This window comes from Cotesia typhae, unplaced genomic scaffold (genome assembly GCF_013202065.1).
Source record: "Cotesia typhae breed Kobodo isofemale line unplaced genomic scaffold, CoteBio_Ctyphae contig_5, whole genome shotgun sequence".
Lineage (NCBI taxonomy): Eukaryota > Metazoa > Arthropoda > Insecta > Hymenoptera > Braconidae > Cotesia > Cotesia typhae.
In genome coordinates, this window is record NW_027423757.1 from 11,961,287 (window position 1) to 11,979,066 (window position 17,780).

General features: G+C 32.2%; 4 protein-coding genes and 2 long non-coding RNA genes across 7 annotated transcripts; 2 read left to right on the forward strand and 4 right to left on the reverse strand.

The window, feature by feature from the left end:
- The first annotated feature begins 127 nt into the window (after positions 1-127).
- On the forward strand, positions 128-1,420 carry Spase25 (Signal peptidase complex subunit Spase25). Its single transcript, XM_074249445.1, has 3 exons — positions 128-284; positions 382-683; positions 1,077-1,420. The coding sequence occupies exons 1-3, from the start codon at positions 243-245 to the stop codon at positions 1,318-1,320; spliced, it is 588 nt and encodes a 195-aa protein (XP_074105546.1). The 5' UTR covers positions 128-242; the 3' UTR covers positions 1,321-1,420.
- On the reverse strand, positions 1,409-5,847 carry Smc3 (structural maintenance of chromosomes 3). The gene is made up of 4 exons (XM_074249429.1): positions 5,689-5,847; positions 5,416-5,491; positions 1,959-5,352; positions 1,409-1,730 (listed from the first exon to the last, which is right to left on the reverse strand). Exons 1-4 carry the CDS (start codon positions 5,701-5,703, stop codon positions 1,604-1,606), a joined length of 3,612 nt encoding a protein of 1,203 aa, XP_074105530.1. The 5' UTR covers positions 5,704-5,847; the 3' UTR covers positions 1,409-1,603.
- Positions 5,848-5,907: 60 nt separating this feature from the next.
- On the reverse strand, positions 5,908-7,582 carry Rpii33 (RNA polymerase III subunit RpII33). The gene is made up of 4 exons (XM_074249444.1): positions 7,376-7,582; positions 6,772-7,124; positions 6,489-6,695; positions 5,908-6,205 (listed from the first exon to the last, which is right to left on the reverse strand). Exons 1-4 carry the CDS (start codon positions 7,459-7,461, stop codon positions 6,021-6,023), a joined length of 831 nt encoding a protein of 276 aa, XP_074105545.1. The 5' UTR covers positions 7,462-7,582; the 3' UTR covers positions 5,908-6,020.
- A 680-nt stretch (positions 7,583-8,262) lies between these two features.
- On the reverse strand, positions 8,263-10,546 carry LOC141531549 (reticulocalbin-2). The gene is made up of 4 exons (XM_074249442.1): positions 10,339-10,546; positions 10,133-10,280; positions 9,422-9,877; positions 8,263-9,338 (listed from the first exon to the last, which is right to left on the reverse strand). The coding sequence occupies exons 1-4, from the start codon at positions 10,544-10,546 to the stop codon at positions 9,167-9,169; spliced, it is 984 nt and encodes a 327-aa protein (XP_074105543.1). The 3' UTR covers positions 8,263-9,166.
- Positions 10,547-10,592: 46 nt separating this feature from the next.
- Positions 10,593-17,771, forward strand: LOC141531554 (uncharacterized). 2 transcript variants are annotated; one of them, XR_012479945.1, is made up of 7 exons: positions 10,593-10,689; positions 11,309-11,400; positions 11,486-12,304; positions 12,384-13,416; positions 13,985-14,798; positions 15,436-15,743; positions 15,893-17,771. It is a non-coding gene; the product is annotated as an uncharacterized LOC141531554 (long non-coding RNA). The 2 variants fall into 2 exon arrangements; XR_012479946.1 differs by lacking the exon at positions 15,893-17,771 and having other exon boundaries at positions 12,384-13,069; positions 15,436-15,574.
- On the reverse strand, positions 14,671-15,403 carry LOC141531558 (uncharacterized). Its single transcript, XR_012479948.1, has 3 exons — positions 15,252-15,403; positions 14,902-15,105; positions 14,671-14,805 (listed from the first exon to the last, which is right to left on the reverse strand). It is a non-coding gene; the product is annotated as an uncharacterized LOC141531558 (long non-coding RNA).
- Positions 17,772-17,780: the final 9 nt, after the last annotated feature.

Genomic DNA, 17,780 nt, shown 5'->3' on the forward strand with positions numbered 1-17,780 from the left:
ATAATGTCGGCTAACTTTATTTTCATACTAAAAATTATAAGTGAAAATTTTTAGAAGCATTTTTTAACTGCATTGATTTATTAATAAAATTTTTAAAATTGACAGCTGACGGCTAACTTCAGTATTATTACTTCGTGAATGATCGACAATCTTCGTTTAAAATTTATTTGCTACGTCCCCAATTTATATTTCAATTGACGTGTAGCTAACCTATTGTTTAAGTGATTATTTTGCAGATTATTATGGTCGAAATGGCTTCAAAAAAAGATCAAAAAGATGAGCCGGTAAGAATATTTATAAATTTATTTATAAAAAGAAGAAATAAATCAGCTGTCAAAAAAAAAAAAAAATAACCACTGTCAATTTTAATTAAATTTTCAGATAAAAATAAACAAATGGGACGGAGCAGCTGTGAAAAACGCACTGGATGATGCTGTTAAAGAAGTATTAACTAAAAAATACAATTACATTGAAAATTTCACCCTGCTTGACATCCGTCTAGCAATTTGTGGTATTGCTGTTGGAGTTGCTGGAGTTGCGCTCTTCTGGGACTGGTTCCATCCTTTTCCGGTGTCGAGACATGTCTTGGTAATGGGAGTTTCTGCTTACTTCGTTTTGATGACTATTCTTCATATTTACTCAACTTACAAAGAAAAAGGAATGTTTGTCGTTGCTGTTCAAAGGTAATTTTAAATTTATTTAATTAATTAAAATTAAGTTAGCCGACATGTAAAAATTTTTAGAATTTTTTTTTATTGAAAACATCATTATAAAAACAATTTGCATGTGTAAAAAATTTCAAAAACTGTGCATTTTTTTAAAAATATTTTTTAATTGTAATTTAATAAATTAAAAATAATCAAAACATAAAAAATTAGTGTCAAATTAAATCAGCTGACATTTAAAAATTTTTATAATTTTTTTTTGTTAAAAAAATTCAAAAGAAAACATTTTTTAAATTATACGTGCAATTTTTTTTTTTTTTTTACTAAAGGCTAATTTTAATACTTTTATTATTATTAATTACATTTAATTGTAAAAAGAAATTTTTACTAACCAATTAATTATATTAAAAGGGATCCAGCTGGCTTTGATCCAGACTACGTCTGGGAAGCGAGCTCGTACCTGAAGAAGTACGATGACAAGTACAACTTAACCTTCTCTGTCAAAAATGAAGCTACTGGTGTAGTGAACGAGGCTACAGTGATCAAGTCCGTCGCGAATTTCATCGACGTCAACGGGATTGTGTGTCTCGACCTCGTGGACAACTTCATAGCCAGTTTACACGACAGCCTGGTGGCTCAACGCAAAGACAAGTAGCCACCCGCTGATATTTGATTATTTATACGCATTTAATTAATCCTTAAAACATAAATTTTATTATACATAATTCAATAATAATCAGTAATTTGTATAAAGATTTATTTATTTATTTATTTTTTTTGTTTACATTTATATCTGAAACCTACTACTATTTAAAAGTACTTATAATTATAATAAAAATATCTAGCGGAAATGATACAAATCTTTTTAATAAGTAGTTTTTCTTTTGTATTTGTAAGAAGTTGTTTTTAAATGTTAGTTATAGTAATAAATATAAGATTTATCCGTGGGTCGTGTCGTCTTCCACGAAGTCAGCAGCTTCTTCGCGGGTGACACATTCAACATGCGAAACTTTGTTGCGGAATTTAACACCATAGAATTTGTTAGCATGTTGAAGTAATTCAGGTCTGAAAATTAAAATAAAAATAATAATTAAAATTTATTTTAATCATCTGATAGTTTTTATAATTTTTTTTTAATAGATAAAATGTAGCCAAGAAAATTTTATTCAAAAAATTCCATCCTTAGTAGCTTAAAAAAATTATAAATACAAAAATGCTCTATCTCTAGATACATAATTAAGAAATGACCTTGTATCTTGTGGGAAAAAAAAAAAAAAAAAAAAAAAAACTTACCTGAAAGTAGTAGTAATAAACTGTGCATCAGAGCTCAATTCATGAATCATATCAGCGACAGCTTTCCTGTGCTGCGCATCAAGAGCCTGATCAATTTCATCAAACAGATAAAACGGCGCAGGATCGCACTTCTGAATGGCAAAAATGAGCGCCAAAGCAACAAGAGACTTCTGCCCACCAGACAGCTGGTTCATCTCCCTCATCTCGGCCCTGAGCCCTGTAAAAGACACCCTAATTCCCACCCCAATAAACCTATCAGAGTCAGCAGCAGCCGAGGCGACATCCTCGCCTCCCTCTTCTCCATCAGCGGTCCTCATGACAAGCTGAGCATGACCAGAAGGCACTAATTTTTTGAAAACTTCACTGAAGTACTTGCTCACTTGCTTGAAAGTGAACTGAATGGCCTCGCACTTGCGCTGCTCAAGGACATTCATCAGCTCCTTGATCTTCTCATCTCCGCGGTCCAGCTCCTCTTTCCTCTTCACCAGCTTCTCTTTCTGATCACTAAAAGACATAAATTGGTCCAAAGCCTTCTTGTTGACATGGCTGTACTTCTTCAGCTGATTGTTGGCCTTCTCCATCTCCTTAAACAGCTGCTTGGTGGACATGTTCTGCAATTTCTCGTAGGCATCATGACTAGGCAGCGCGCCTAACTCAGTAATCTTTTGCGTGCAGTCAGTAATCTTCTGCTCAAACATATTCTTCTTGATCGTCAGTTTCTCCAGGTCCTTAGAATCCGACTCTATTTTCTCCTTGATCTCCTTCTCCTTGGCCTTCCACTCCTCGACTTTGGCCGCCTCGGCTTTCTGTCTCTTCGAAGCAGCGCCCACTTTGTCATTCTGAGTTTTAAAATCACTGTTAACTTTAACCAGCCGCTTCTCAATTTCAGCCAACTGAGCCTTAGAAGACTCGAGCTGTCGCTGCCTATCCTCAACAGAAATCTCCTGGAGCGCTTGGACCAGCTCATCCTTACGCCGATGCAAATTATTCGTCAGCAGATTCTCCAACTTGTTCTTCTCCGCTTCCAACCTCATTCTCTTAGCAAAAGTCTCCTTGTTCTCCTTCGTCAGCGTTCTAATTTCATCATTCAGAGTATCAACCTGATGCTGATCCGCGACAGACAACTGAGCCATCAGATCTTGATGAAGCTCGCTCTCGAGTCCTTCCTTGGTAGCTCGCATCGCTTCCAAATTAGAAGTGCACTGGTTCAAGCTCCTCTCTTTAGGAGTCCTGTATCTCTCAATAGCGCTCAGCTCTTCCTTCATCAGCCGAATCTCAGCCTTCATTTTATCATAAATATCCTTAGCCTTGCTGTTCTTCGTCTCGGTTCTCTGCATTTCCGTTACATACGTGCTAATATTAGTGTCAGCTTTCCTAATATCTTCCCTCAGCGTTGCCAAATCCGACTCCATGGTATTTATCTGCGCCATCAACTCCGACCTATTTTTCTGGATCTCAAGCCTCGACCTCAGCGTATTAAAATACCCTCCAGTCAGCGAACCCTTTGAAGAAACTTGATCTCCCTCAAGGGTGACACAGTCCAATCCAGACTCTCTCGCTAAATTAGTTGCGACTTCCAAATTACGGCATATTAAAGTCTTTCCAAAAATATATCTCATCGCCAAATCATATTTAGGATCATACCGCAATTTCGAGATCATGGCAATCGCATCACTAGTCTGCGGGTAATTCTGGATCCTGACATGCAGACGGTTCAGCGGCATGAAGGTAACTTCTCCAGGCAAGCGCTGGTTGTTCATTTCTTTGAGAATCTTAGTCCCGAATTTATCAGACTTGACAATGTGGTGAAAAAGCCGATTACCAGCAGTGACTTCGACAGCCATGTAGACTTCCTTATCACAATCAAAGTTCTCAATAACAGGACCATAATAGCTGCTGACCTCATCAGCCATGTCAGGTCTTTCCCGGAAAGTCTCCAACACCTTGCGAACACTGTCTCTCCCGTTCAAGATCGGCTTCCCTGCCATAGACCTCAAACTCTGATCAGCTTTAGCCAGGTCTTCCTTCAACCCGGACAAGTTCAGCTGAAGGACACTCTCCTTGCGATACATTTCCTTACGCATAGCCTGGCACTGATCCTTCAACTTAGTCAGCTCGTAGAATTGTTTGTTATGATCGTCAATAGAAACCCTCTGCTTCTCCATTTCTTTAGTATACTCTTCAATTTTCTTCTCCAAGTCCTTCTGCTTCTCAGCATCTTTCTTCAAATCATCACTAATTTTCCTCTGGTGCTCCTCTTTGTCCTTAATCTGCTTAGTAAGCTGTTTCAACTCATTCTGAATCCATTTGTCTCTGTCATCCTTGCTAGTAAACTGGCTACCTCTTCCTTGCTTAGCATAAAGCTCTTTCCTCTTCTGTTCCTTCAACGCCAGCATCCTCGTATATTCTTCCTCGCGCCTCTTCATTTCTTCATACTCAGGTTTAATCTTCTCAAGATCCTGCTCCCTAAGAGCAATCGTAGCCTTAAGCTTCTCGAGCTCCTGCTGAGCGCGCTTTTTGCTGTCATTGTCCCCCTTGACCTCTTCCAAAAGATCATTAATCGTCAAGGTCAGCTTAGTTTTTTCCTTGAGGAGCTGCTGCTGCTCAGCACTAAGCGTGTCTCTTTCTTCTTTGGCGGACTGGAGCTCCTTCTTGGCCTCCTTGAGTTGCTTAGTAGACGTGCGGACTTTCTCCTGGGAGTTCTTCAGCTCAGAAACCAGCCTAGCTTGCTCAGCCCCGCTGTTCGCCCTGGAAGCCTCCAAGTCTTCGAGCTTACGCTTGTTTTCTTTGAGCTCCCGCTCGTGAATCGTGTACTCGAGACACCTGCGCTGCTTGTCCCACCTCTGGTACTCCTTCAGCTCCTCCTTTTCTTCCTTCAGCGTCTGCAGCCGCTCCTCGATTGTCCGCAGGAAGTCCTCGATCTTCTCCAGTTTGCCCTCGGTCTCCTTCAAAATAGCTTTCGACTCCTCCCGTCTGTCGTCGTATACCCGCGTGCCCGCGACTTCTCTCAGAAGCTTCAGACGCTGCGAATCAGGTGCTGTGGCCATCTGGTTGATCTTACCCTGCTTTACTATATAATAAGGGTTTGATCTAGAGAACCCTGCTGACTCCAAAAGGTTCATCACGTCACTCCTGGTCACATTTTTTTTGTTCAAAAAATATTGGTCCTTTTTAGCACCAATTACACGCCGAAGGTAAACTTCTTCTTTGTCAATTGGCAATCTTCCGTCTGTATTATCAAATATTATCTCTACGTGGGCGGATATAACTCTTGGACCCGTTCCTTCGTGGAGTAATCCTTGACGTTGATCCGGACGCAAATGAGAAAACTCATCGCTGAGCACAAACTGGATCGCGTAGAAAAAATTACTTTTTCCTGATCCATTTCTTCCGACTATAAATTATTTTATAATTAATTTTTATTTTTTTAATTAAATATTATTCAAAAATTACTTACCAACTACATTGTGACGAGGATCAAATGGTTCAACGACCGTTTGCTCACGATAGGATTTAAAACCTTGGATAATAACCTGTAAACATAACCAAAAAATTAGAAATTAATTAATAAATTAATTTTGGTAAAAATTAAGAAAAAAAATAATAAACTATATTGTTTATTGATTTTAGTAACAAAATGGGTGTGAAATAAATTAATAAATATATAAAGCGTCATTTGTTGATCAACAGTTATGTTTGTTGATAAATAATAAGTAAAAAATAAACATACTTGCTTGATGTACATGATTAGTGTCTAACGTAACATTATTTTTGAGTTAATTTATTATTTAAATATTTTTTTTTTAATCAATTTGTAATAAAATAATATATCTATTTATTTAATAACAAATCTGTTGTCAGATATTAGCGGACATATTGAACGTTTAGCAGCGCAACCGGCGGCAAACTTGGAATTAAACAGCAAAATTCCCTAGATTAGGCGGGAGAAAAAAATTACAGAGAACCAACAGTCTGGTGAAAGTTACTAGATTTGTCTTTCTTACAAAAAATTTTTATTTTTCAATTTTTCAGCAAAAAAAAAAAAAAAAAATTATTATTATTTTAATGATGGATGCTGAGCGCATCGTTTTGGACTTCGTGACTTAATTGAGTCTGCAAATTGGATAATTTATTCTTCAGTGCGGCTATTCCCATCATGACGATGTTCTCTGGCTTCAGGGCTCCGCTGCTTTCGACGTTGAAGAAATATTTATTCGGCTTGGCTTCCCAGTTAAATGGAGCTTCGACTGTAATTAATTTTATTAATTAAAAATGTTTTATTTTTTACATAAAAATTAAAAAGTATTTAAATTTAAGCGTGTAAAATTTAAATATTTATTTACAAAATAAAAAAATCAATTACAATAAAAAAAATGATTTTAAAAATTTCCTCTAATTATTTTTTTTTTTTAATTTTTATGCCTAGAATTTTTTTATCAAATTTTTTTCATAATAATTTAATTGTTAAACAATTATAAAAAAAAAATTCTAATGTCTGTTAATTTTAGAGTTAATAAAAAAAAAACTTACACTGATCTTCCTCGAGTTCACTGTACTCAGATTTAGGCCATTCACTAGGAATTGGGTACAAAGTATGACGCATTGAATTATCTGGATCATATTCAAAACAAACTCCAGCAGTAGGGTTCCATTTAGCGTGTTCTTTACCAAATCCTTTTTTAGCGTAAGCTCTCAATTTTAATTCTTGCCCTTTTCTCAACTTTACTATCAAGATTTCTGTAGCAAAAATTAGTAAATTAAAATCAATATTAAATTAATTTACTTTAGATAAATTTATATCAATTATATTTACCATCTGTTTCTCCATACTCATTAGCGTCATCCTCACGGTGCTTAGAAGTAACCGGCATGACTCGGGGATCGCTGGACTTCAAATCAGCTGTCGTTACATGCCGGGTGGAATCCTCAGTGCATTTGACGTCAAGAGTAAATTCCACGCTGCACTCGGGGCAGAAATCTTGACAGGAGCAATCTCGGGTGTACTGGAGTTTGTCGACGACCTCGTCGCTGATCAAAGGGATCATGCCGATACGGTGAGCGAGGAACTCGTCACTTAGGACCGTTGAATTTGCCTCCAATTGGATCCAGTCAATGGCCAATGTTGGTGTTTCGGCGATAAATACTCGGCGCATGCTATTTGCAACGCTGAAAATTAATAATTACAATTAATAAAAATATTTATTTATAAATAATTATTAATTAATAATAATTTGACGATAAAATTAGCAGATTATTATGATTTTTTTATTTTTCTTTACAAATAAAATAATTTTTAAGAAATTATTTTTAAAAAATTAAAAAAATGTTTTTTTATGTGATTAATTTGTCAAAAAAATTATAAAAATTATCAGCTGTCTTAATTTTAGTAATAAATAATAATTAAAATAAATTCTAACCTGAGTTCTGTATCCTCCACTTGAAATTTGACATTTTCTTCGGTCAAGTCTGAAATATGCACTGAAGGTTGATTAGCGTACGGCATTTTAACTTTATTTTTATTACTTTAATTATTAAAAAAAATCTAATTATTATATTTATTTATTTTCTTGACAATTGTCTACTTGTTTTGACTCCAAAACCCAGAAATGTTTTTTCCTGATTTTAGCGCCTCTGATGGATGGAACTCGTACTAAATTCTCGCGGTTTTATTTAAAAATAAATTCAGTAATATTTACAAAATGGCCGTGAATGACATTTATAAATTTTCTAGAGAATTAATTATCTTTGTGAGTGGGTTTTTTTTATTTTTATAAAAATCTAGTGACTAATTTATGACGTTTGTAATTTTACACCACGTTGTAAAAGATATTTTTCATTTTTCTTCAGATAAACTTATTAATAAGATTTATTTTTATAAAAATCGGGCTGCTTAGATGAATGACATTTCTATGACGGATTACACCATTTGTAAATATTAATTTATATTTATTTTTGGCTTCTATGAAATCATACTTTAAAAGAATGAATCACATCTATTGTTACGAAACCATAGAACGAAAAAAATAGTTGAAAAGAATTTATTTTATTTACACACACACACACACACACACACACACACACCTTGTAAGTATTTTAATAAATATTCCAAGTAATGACATTCAAGTTAGCTGTCACTTGACAATTTTAAACGTTTGCTAAACTAATTTTCATTCTAAGTAAGCAGAATTATAATTAAACAATCTTTGCATTTTATTAAAATTAATAACTAGACTATAATAGAATATAATTATGAAATAACAATAAATTATTGTTTAATTAAAAAGAACTAATAAAATACAGTTAGTAATTAATTATTAAAAATTTTATTCTACACAACTCAATTAGTTTTGATCAGACAAATATCAAACAGTTACATATAAATCTAAATAAAATTACTCTGCTGATAATTAACACTAAAACAGAAAAGTTAATTAAAAGCAATTGAGGTAATTATAAATAAATATTAGGCATATATAATATATAATATATGGATACTTATTTATAAAAGTAAAGAAAAGAATAGTAATATAATTAATAGTACGTGGTAGGTGAGGTGCATAATCAGAGTGGAAGACAACAATGTGCGTTGTTTCACATAAATAATAATCTCTATAAAGACACAAATTCACACTCCTTTTCTAGGAAATATTTATGGCACAATAAATTATACATAATTATGATACTGAAATTAACTGATAATTATTTATTTATTTAATTATTAAATTACAAATAACAAAATATTTTAAATAAATTGCACTTGTAATTTTTTTAATTTTTGACATGTGAAATTTTTTATTTTTATTTTTGTAATAAAAATTTGTAAATGTCTGCTAATTTATTTTTAGATTTTTATTACAAAATTATTATGAAAATTAAATTAGCTGACATTTAAAAATAATTTTTAAAAAATTAAAACCAAAATTTCCACATGTAGAAAATTTTTAAAATTATATGTGGAATTTTTAAAAAATATTTGTTTTTTAAATAATTTAATTCTAATAAAAAATAAAAAAAAATTCAAATGTCTGCTGACCTAAGTGTTATAAATAATTATGTAATTACTGGCAAATATACAGAAAAAGGATCAAGTTATATATTAATGATAAAAGACACCCGTCGAAAAATATAATAAATGCTTTCAAACATTTACGTTTTTGATTAATTTTCCGTCGAAATAATTTTTTTCTAACCCAATTAACGACTAAGTTTCAGAGCTCGTCGGTGAAACGTTCAATGTCATGGAGGTAGTCACCGTAGTCAGTGGCCTCGCTGCCTACAAATACGTCATGGTGCTCGAGGATTTCTTCAAAAGATAATCTGTTGTCATGATCATCGTCAGACGCGGCGAATAAATGGTCTACTTCATCAGTCGCCAGGTCTCTAAAAATTAATAAATTAATAAATATAAATTCACCGCGGAAGGAATAATTAATTATTAATTATTAATTAATATTAATACTTACTCATTACTGGGAACAAGCCAGGCCAATATCTCAGTAGAATCTAATTTACCATCACTGTTCTTATCATGCTCATGATCAAACTTATCTTTTTCTACGAGCAACCACTCTTTATTCTCATTCTTGGCTTTGACTCCAATGAACTCTTGGAAACTAATAAATCCATCTTTATCGGTATCTTTTTCATCGAGAGCTTGCTCCAGCAGGAAAGGAAACATTCTTGGAGTCTCCTCAGGATGCGTGTAAGCTTTAAATTCTTGAGTATTTAAAAATCCGTCTTTATCTTGATCAGCCATGTCAAAAGTAGCCTTGTCATCGCTCACTAGTTTTTCATCTATAGCCAAATCTTCTGGATCGGAGCCGTAGGTGTCGTGTAAAATTTCCTCCCAGGTTATTCGGCCATCTTCATTTGAGTCTGCATCCTCCAGTCTATCTTTAGACTCTTCTTCAGTCAGCATGCTGATTAAAATTAAATTTTTTTTTAAATAGGCATTTTTTTTTATTAAAAAAAAAATTCTAAGTGCAATTTAAAAAAAATATTTTTTTACTTGCAATTTTTATTTATTAAAAAAATTTTTAATTGTCAAAAATGTGCTAATTTTAGTATCATATTTTTTTTTTTAATTTAAGCTTATATTTTAAAAAATATCAATAGTTAAAAAAGGACTAATAATTTGTAATAAAAAAAAAAAAAAAAAAAAAAAAATATGTCACCTGAATGATCTTAAAATCCAAGCCTTAAGCTCATGCCTTTCAATAAATTGATCTCCATTCAAATCCATTTTATTTAATAAAATTCTCAGCCGTTTTTTAGACTCAGCTACTGGTAATTTGTCAAACTCCTCTGCTTCTTTGACACTTCCTAAAAAATTAATTTTATTTGTTAATTAATCAATAAGTAAAAATTAATTAAAAATTACCCAAAATAGCTTCATGATCAAATTCATTGTGATGCTCTCCGTCAACATAATGATAATTGTCTCGGGGACTAAATGCTCCGTCTTCCAATCTTTCATTTCCATTGGTCTTGTGTTGATGACTCCTGATATGTGCTGAGGCAGCGTCGCACCTCGGTAATAATTGAACAACACAGACAACTACGAGTACTGTAAATATCCTCAGCACCATTTTAATTACTTTATTTCTATATCGATAAATAACTCTGTTTGAAAATAAATTTATGCAAGTTATTGACTTGACAGTTGTGAGTTTGCTTAACCTCCAAACGTTAAACTGACAGCTGGACCAACAATCGTAAGAGGGTGCTCAGGGTACTGCTTATTTTCATTAACCCTATATATATATATATATATATATATATATATATATATATATATATATATGACATGCGCATCTGAAAAATATAGTTTTTTATTATTATTATTTTAGTTTATAATTTATTAACAAAGAAAAATTATAAGTATACAGATTAATTTATTTTTTATAAAAATAAAAAATTCGAGAATCTAAAATTAGTACACAGCTGTCATTTTTTTTTAATGGAAATAAATCGTTGAATTTTAAGAAAAAAAGAAAAATTATAGTTTAAAAAAAAAAAAATGACAGCTGTGTGCTTACTTCTTGAAAAAAATTTTTATGAAAATTAATTTAACAGATTTTTAATAATTTTTAGAACTTTTTTTAACAAATAAATTATAAGAAAAAAAAAATTAACATGTAGAAATTTTAATAAATTAAAAATGCAATTTTTTAAAAATTATTTATTAGAATTAAATTGATTGTTAACTGGTTAAATAAAATTAAAAATTACATGTAAAATTTTTTCTTTTAATTTTTTTTTTAAATAATTTTTCAATAAAACAAATTATTAAAATTTTTAAATGTCAGCTGACTTAATTTTCATTAATTTCTTTGTTTATTTGTTTGAAGAAAAAGCAAAAAAAGATCAGATGTGTAATTTGAAAATTATAAAAAAAATATGATCATTTACATCCAGGATACTGATAAGTATTGCATTAAAAGTAAGTAACATTAATAAAGAAAATATTAATTATAATTATATATATTATTTGCGTATATAAAAAATGAAACTAAAAAAATTTTTAGAGGAAACTATCTTGATGCAGTTGGCGGAACTAATTTTCACGTCTTATTAAACAATACGCACAAACCTGGAGCTGGAAGTTGCGGCATTAAGAACATAAATGCACTCAATGATAGTGATTAATGATAATGAGTAATTAGTAATTAAAAATCCAAGCTGAGCGGGTGGACTTGTTATAAATAAAGTGAGATTGCGTGATGAAGAACAACGAGGAATAGAAAACACACTCATGTAGACATGATGAGCATGAGCTTTATCGGGAGTTACTGGCTTCGGTTCCGAGTTATTCCTCGGTACTCAGTACTCAGTACTTGGTTACTCACATGCTTGAAGGTCTGGATCCGGTACCTTAACTACACAGTGAAACTTTTATTTAACGAGCAGAGTCGCTTATCCTTAGAGAGTATGTTAGCCCACGAATTCTCAAGGCAGCGGGTTCAAGAATAGAATTAATGCGACATGTTTAAGAGCATTTCGGATAAATTTGGACTCATTCTAACTTGGGACATCTGTTTCATTTTTATTGCTAATTCTTTTCGTACTGCAATTTAATTTTGTTAATTTATTTAATTATTATAAAATATTCTGGTTAATTTTTAAGGTAAAATTTAATATTTTATGTTTTAATTTAATTAAATTAATTAATAGTTTCAGAAAAAATAATTATTTACATACTGAAGAATATAAAAAATAATAAAATTGTCTCGCCGCAATTTTTTCAAAGAAGAAATAAAATATTTGTGATAAAGGACAGCTCAAGTTATCTTCTGTAACTCTAAACCATGTAGCGGTGTATCAGATACTCGATATTTATAATAGAAGTATTAAGAGTTCATCAGAGAAGACTACTTTTTAAAATGTATATTATTTAATATTTATAATTTTTTTAATTTATTACAGGATAAATAAAGAAGAAATTAACACTCAATTTTGATAAAAATATCTTGAAGATAAGAACAATATTAAATGAAAAGATAATTTTTGTAAACAAAATATAATTAAAAAATTGATTTTATGAATGAAAATAATTAAAGAAGAGTATATGGAATTAATTCAATCAGATTGGATTATTAAGAAACTTTCCGAGACTGATAATTGGTATTATTATTTTGATGGAACAAATTGTAACAATATTAAATAATTTATAACGATCTCCATTACATCCAGCTCAACAAATATATAATAATATTATTATATTTTATTATTTAAAATCACAAATGAATTTATCTTGAGCACTTATCGGAGCGTTTTTAAACGAGCCAACGCCGTGGAAAGAAAGGAAGCTTCTGAAATCATCGTACGGTGTTAAATCACCGGTGCGTGAACCGAAGGGGTTTCATTCCTTCATATAAATAAATTTATAAAAAATATATAAATACATATAGGTATAGAAGCGACACAGGATGTTCCTGTCTTCCGTGTTTGTCGCACTCCTGAAGCGAGAAGCCACCTCCTCCAGATAATACCTCATCAAAAATGCCGCACCGCCGAACAATGACGAGATTTTGTGTCAACCATAAACCATTCATAACGCACAACGCCGTAATTTTTATTTTAAAACAAACATCTTTAATTCCAGCTTATCGGTAAATAATTCCCTATTATATTTCGCTGCTATTTATTCATGTCGTAAAATTCTCACGTATGCCACTAAATAATTAGCGCTAATTTTTTTCTTAATTAATTAGTGAATACAGATGCGTGTGACCAGCATCAACGTCCAGCTTCATACACACGTGGTTTTGCTAAAAAAATAAAAAAAAAAAAAAAAAAAAAAAATAATTATATATAAATGTATTATATGTACGCATAATGGAAGCAATCTAAAATTTATGGTTCAACTAATTTAATTATTTCGACGTGGAATTAAAAGTGTGAAGCCGAGCGATACAAGTTATCTTTTTTAACCGTGACACTGGCCTCACATTCATACGTACCTGCTATTTTTATTATTTTTAAATTCACAATATATTCTTCTTTAGATAATTAATTAAAAATAATTATATAAGCTTATATATTGATAAAAAAAAATCAAAAGAAAGCTAATTTTAAAAGCTAGTGTGTCAATTTTTAAATTTGTAAATTATTAAGGGGGTAATTTAGTCTAGAAGTTTGTCATTAAAAATTAATGAAAATTAATTTAGCAAATAGTTAATAATTTTAAGAATTTTTGTAACAAATAAATTATGGCAAAAAAAATTGACATTTAGAAATTTAAAAAAAACTAGAAATGCAATTTTTTAAAAATAATTTTTTTAGAGCAAATTTATTTGTTAAAAAAAAAAAAATAAAAAAATTGTCAAGTGAACGTTAACTTTAATGTCATAAAAATGACCTGAAATTCATGCTTCTAGACTAGAATACTCCCTTAATAAATGAAATTCTAAATTCTAGTAGAAGATTCTTATTAAAAATTGTTATTTAGTTTTTTTATAATCCTCAAAAAGTAAAATAATTTTAAGAAATACCAAAGAATTTAAAAGTTATTTTTTTTCTTATAGCTTCTTGAGTAATGTATGTACTGGGTAACCCATTTAAAAACGCTGAAGACATACAATTTAGAGAAAAAATGTATTATCTAGAGAAAGGCTGAGACGTAGATGGAGTAGAGGTAAAAAATGAGTTTGGTGCGCTACAATACTAAAATAAATTCCAAGAAAGAGGTATTCACAACAATGAGTACGTCTCGGTAGCGGTTATTAGTCATAGTGCAATGGTTTAGCGGCACTCTGCAAGAGTGCTTCTGCCCTTATTATTTTTATTTTATTTTTAATCATAATCACGTTCACTTATTACCAAAGGGCTTTGCTTTTAGAGATCGAAACTATGCTAATTATCAATTATTTACTTTATTCCAGGCTGTGTGTTTTTTAAAAACATTTTCTCCTGGAGATCCAACGTCAGGGTGAAGGGTAAGTGCACCCTACTTTGAATTAAAATAATAATAATAATAATAATAATGATTTATTTAGTAGAAGCGGCAGAGCGAAGCGTGAAGCGGCGAGCCGTGTCTCCGGTCGACTTTACTCGGTCTTTTCCGATGTAGAGGCATTTTCACTTTATGGCAAACTTGTGTGCATATGTCTTGCTCGAGGAGGATGGACAGTGGACGTTACCCCTGAATGGGAGCCCAGACTCGTGCCTCGTAAGGACTCAGAGCACGAGCACCTGCAGTGGATTATCAAGAGACTTTTCCTCGGCACCTGCGAACTCGAGAGCCCGTTCGGCACCTGTTACTTTACTTGCCATCCCCATCGCCAGCTACTATTCCACCAACGTCTGTCTTGCGTATCGCCAAGTTATACTTTAATCGAGGTAACACCTAGACCAAGAGACAAGTCTTTTACTTGGTAATTATTTTTTGTACCACCGCTCAACGTTTACTGTACATTCTCACGAATATTTGTATTGTCTCTACCTTTTAAAGGACTCCCAGACTTTTATTTTAATTCGAGTCATAGTCAAGTTACTTCTTCAAGAGATCAAAGAAGAGATATTAACTCGTTCCTTTTTTGTGTGGAAGGTTAATTGCTTCTTTTATATTTTTTTTTTTTTTTTTTTTTTTTAAATTTAGGACATTATTTATCTTCTTGTCAATCAATTTTAATTGTTCAAACGTTAGCTGAAAATATATTTAAAGGATTATTTATTTTATTAATTTTTATAATTAATCTATTGACATTTTTAAAGATTTAATTTTGCTTATTCTATTAATAATATAGATTAAAATTTAATTTAAAAAAAAATTAAATATAAAAAAATACTTACAGATTTATAAAAACTTTAAATTCAATAAATTTTTTTCTATTTAATAATTTTAATTAAAAATCTGAAAAAAAAATTTTTTTTATCATAATCAACATAAATAATATTTAAAAATAAAAATAAAGTACACTCTTCATAAGAAAATTTAAAGTAAAACTGTAATGTATATCCCTGTAAAATTTTTTAGATCTTATAAAGAGTGACCCGATGACCTGGGAGTGAATATATATGCGTGGATCCACGTCCGTGCGTCCTGGTGAGCCAAATGGATGATAACGGAAACCAGTTGCAGAGTAAAAAAGTCATTACAACAACAAACTATACCGGACATACTCATCTTAACGAGGCATAAGCCATATAATAATAAAACCGTGGTGAAGCAAGCGAGAGTTAAATAAAATCCATGCTTGTAAACATTATCGATGGGCTGTCTATGTCACCAGAAAGCTACAGAGTCTATTTGAAAGCTCTTGATGGGCTGGAATATTGAATTGGGTGTGCTCCAACATTTCTTAACAGACCTAGAGAGCATTTAAATATTTTAATAATTACATTAAAATTGAATTAAAATAAAAATAAATATTTATACTTAGAATAACAACTGAGTTGCTGATGGCAAATAAAGTTTTATTCGTGTAATTCAGGAGGAGTTTTATGAGGACATTGTCGGAGTCGTGACTGGGAATTATTGGGGAGCCATGGCAACAGAAGCCATCTGGTATCCATCAAGGTGAGGAAGAAAAGCGTGTTGTCGTTGTCGTGTTCTCGGTGGCAGGCAGTGCTCTTGCTCTTGGACTTAACTTGATAACTAAACCCAACTGCAGGCAACAACAGTCATACTGCTATACACAGCTATCTCTTCTCTATGAGTTAAGTGTAAGTACAAGCTTAAAGACGTTACGGTAAGAGGCTAGAGCCCGGTTAATGCACCTGCATACTCAGATGCCGTGAACACCGGTCGCTCTTCATATCAGATCGTAATTCGGATTCGGAAGAGCTCTTATTTAATTCGTTCCATCCGCAGAGCAAATAGATTCCAAACTAGTGGGAAAATTTTGAATTATCCGGGTCACTGAGTAACTTTACGGAACAAAATCAAAAGCTGTGAAAAATACAAGGCTTAACATTGAAGAATTCTTCAATCGGAAGAGTCTGAATCGGAATTAGAATCGTAAAGTTGAGTGACTTGTATAAAAATAAAACCCAGAGACCACCAGTGCCGGCGTAAACTTCTCCATTTTCTCCGGAGTCTTTTTTAAAAATCTTTTTATTGTTAATAATTTTAAAAATTTAACGGAAGTAGTGCCATAGTCATCATCTTGGCTATTAGAGTGTACAGACTGATTCTTGGTGTTGCCGGTAGGCTGACTCCCAAGTCCACTGACCTCCAGGAATAGAACTTGAATCAACGACGTGCAACAGCACATTTATTCTTTCAACGGCATTATGTGTTGTCGTTGTCATCAAAAAGTTAACAATCAAGGTCTGTTTATCTGCTGGTGATTATTGGGGCTCTTCTCTCAGTTCTCTCCCTCATTTCTGGAACACTGTTCAGCTTAGACGATGAGGATTTATTTTGTAATACTCTTAGTTAACTCTTGGAAAAGACACCGCGTCTATTCTGGCGTTCGTTCATTCGTTAATATGGCCCACAGGCTCACACAAAGCGGAGGTGAATGAACGCGAGTTGTACAGCATAGCGAAACTGGAAAAATGCTAGTTTGTACAAGTAATATTGTGGTATACACGTAATGGATGGGAACCTGCAATGACGATCGTACTTTACAACGACTGATCCTTTTTATTTATTTTTTTCTTCACTCTGATTCTTGTTTGAATTTATCATTTTTTATCGATAGGTTCGACTGTAAAAAAGCGGTCTTAAAAATAACCGTAGAACGGTACTCACCAAATTGATTACGAAATGACGGTAGCGTCAAAATCTTCCAGCATGGATAATTGATTAGGAGTTCCATGACGCGATTAGAAAAGTTTCCAACGAGTCACCGAGTCATCAACGTCGCCGACTGCCAGCAGTTTACTATTTTCTCTTACTCGAGGTGTAATAATCTTTGCTAGGCATAAAAAATTTATTACTATACTCCAAATCGGCTTTTTCTTATTTTTTTCAGCCCTCTTATCTCTTTCTTTGGGCCACTTTTTTCCTATTAGTCTATGCCGATAGTTTTGTGGATCGTCACAGTTGATTTACGATCTCGAAAAAATAATATTCCGTTTTTTTATTTAATAGAAACGGTGAAATTACCAGAAAGGAACCTTTCTCGAACTCGGTAATCATGTCCTACGGGTTTTCGAGGTTCAAGGATATTATAACGTAAGTTTTTATATTACAAAATCTTCTGTAGACCAGACCAGCCGCTGGAGGTCATATTACTGGAATTTATTAATCTCAGAGTATGCTTTATTGCCAAGAAAGTCCTCGAGAATTTTTGTTTATATGTAATCATCATTATTTTAAAGACATTCTTGCTATCATCAACGCAATTTTTTTTTAAAGTTTCATTTTTTTTA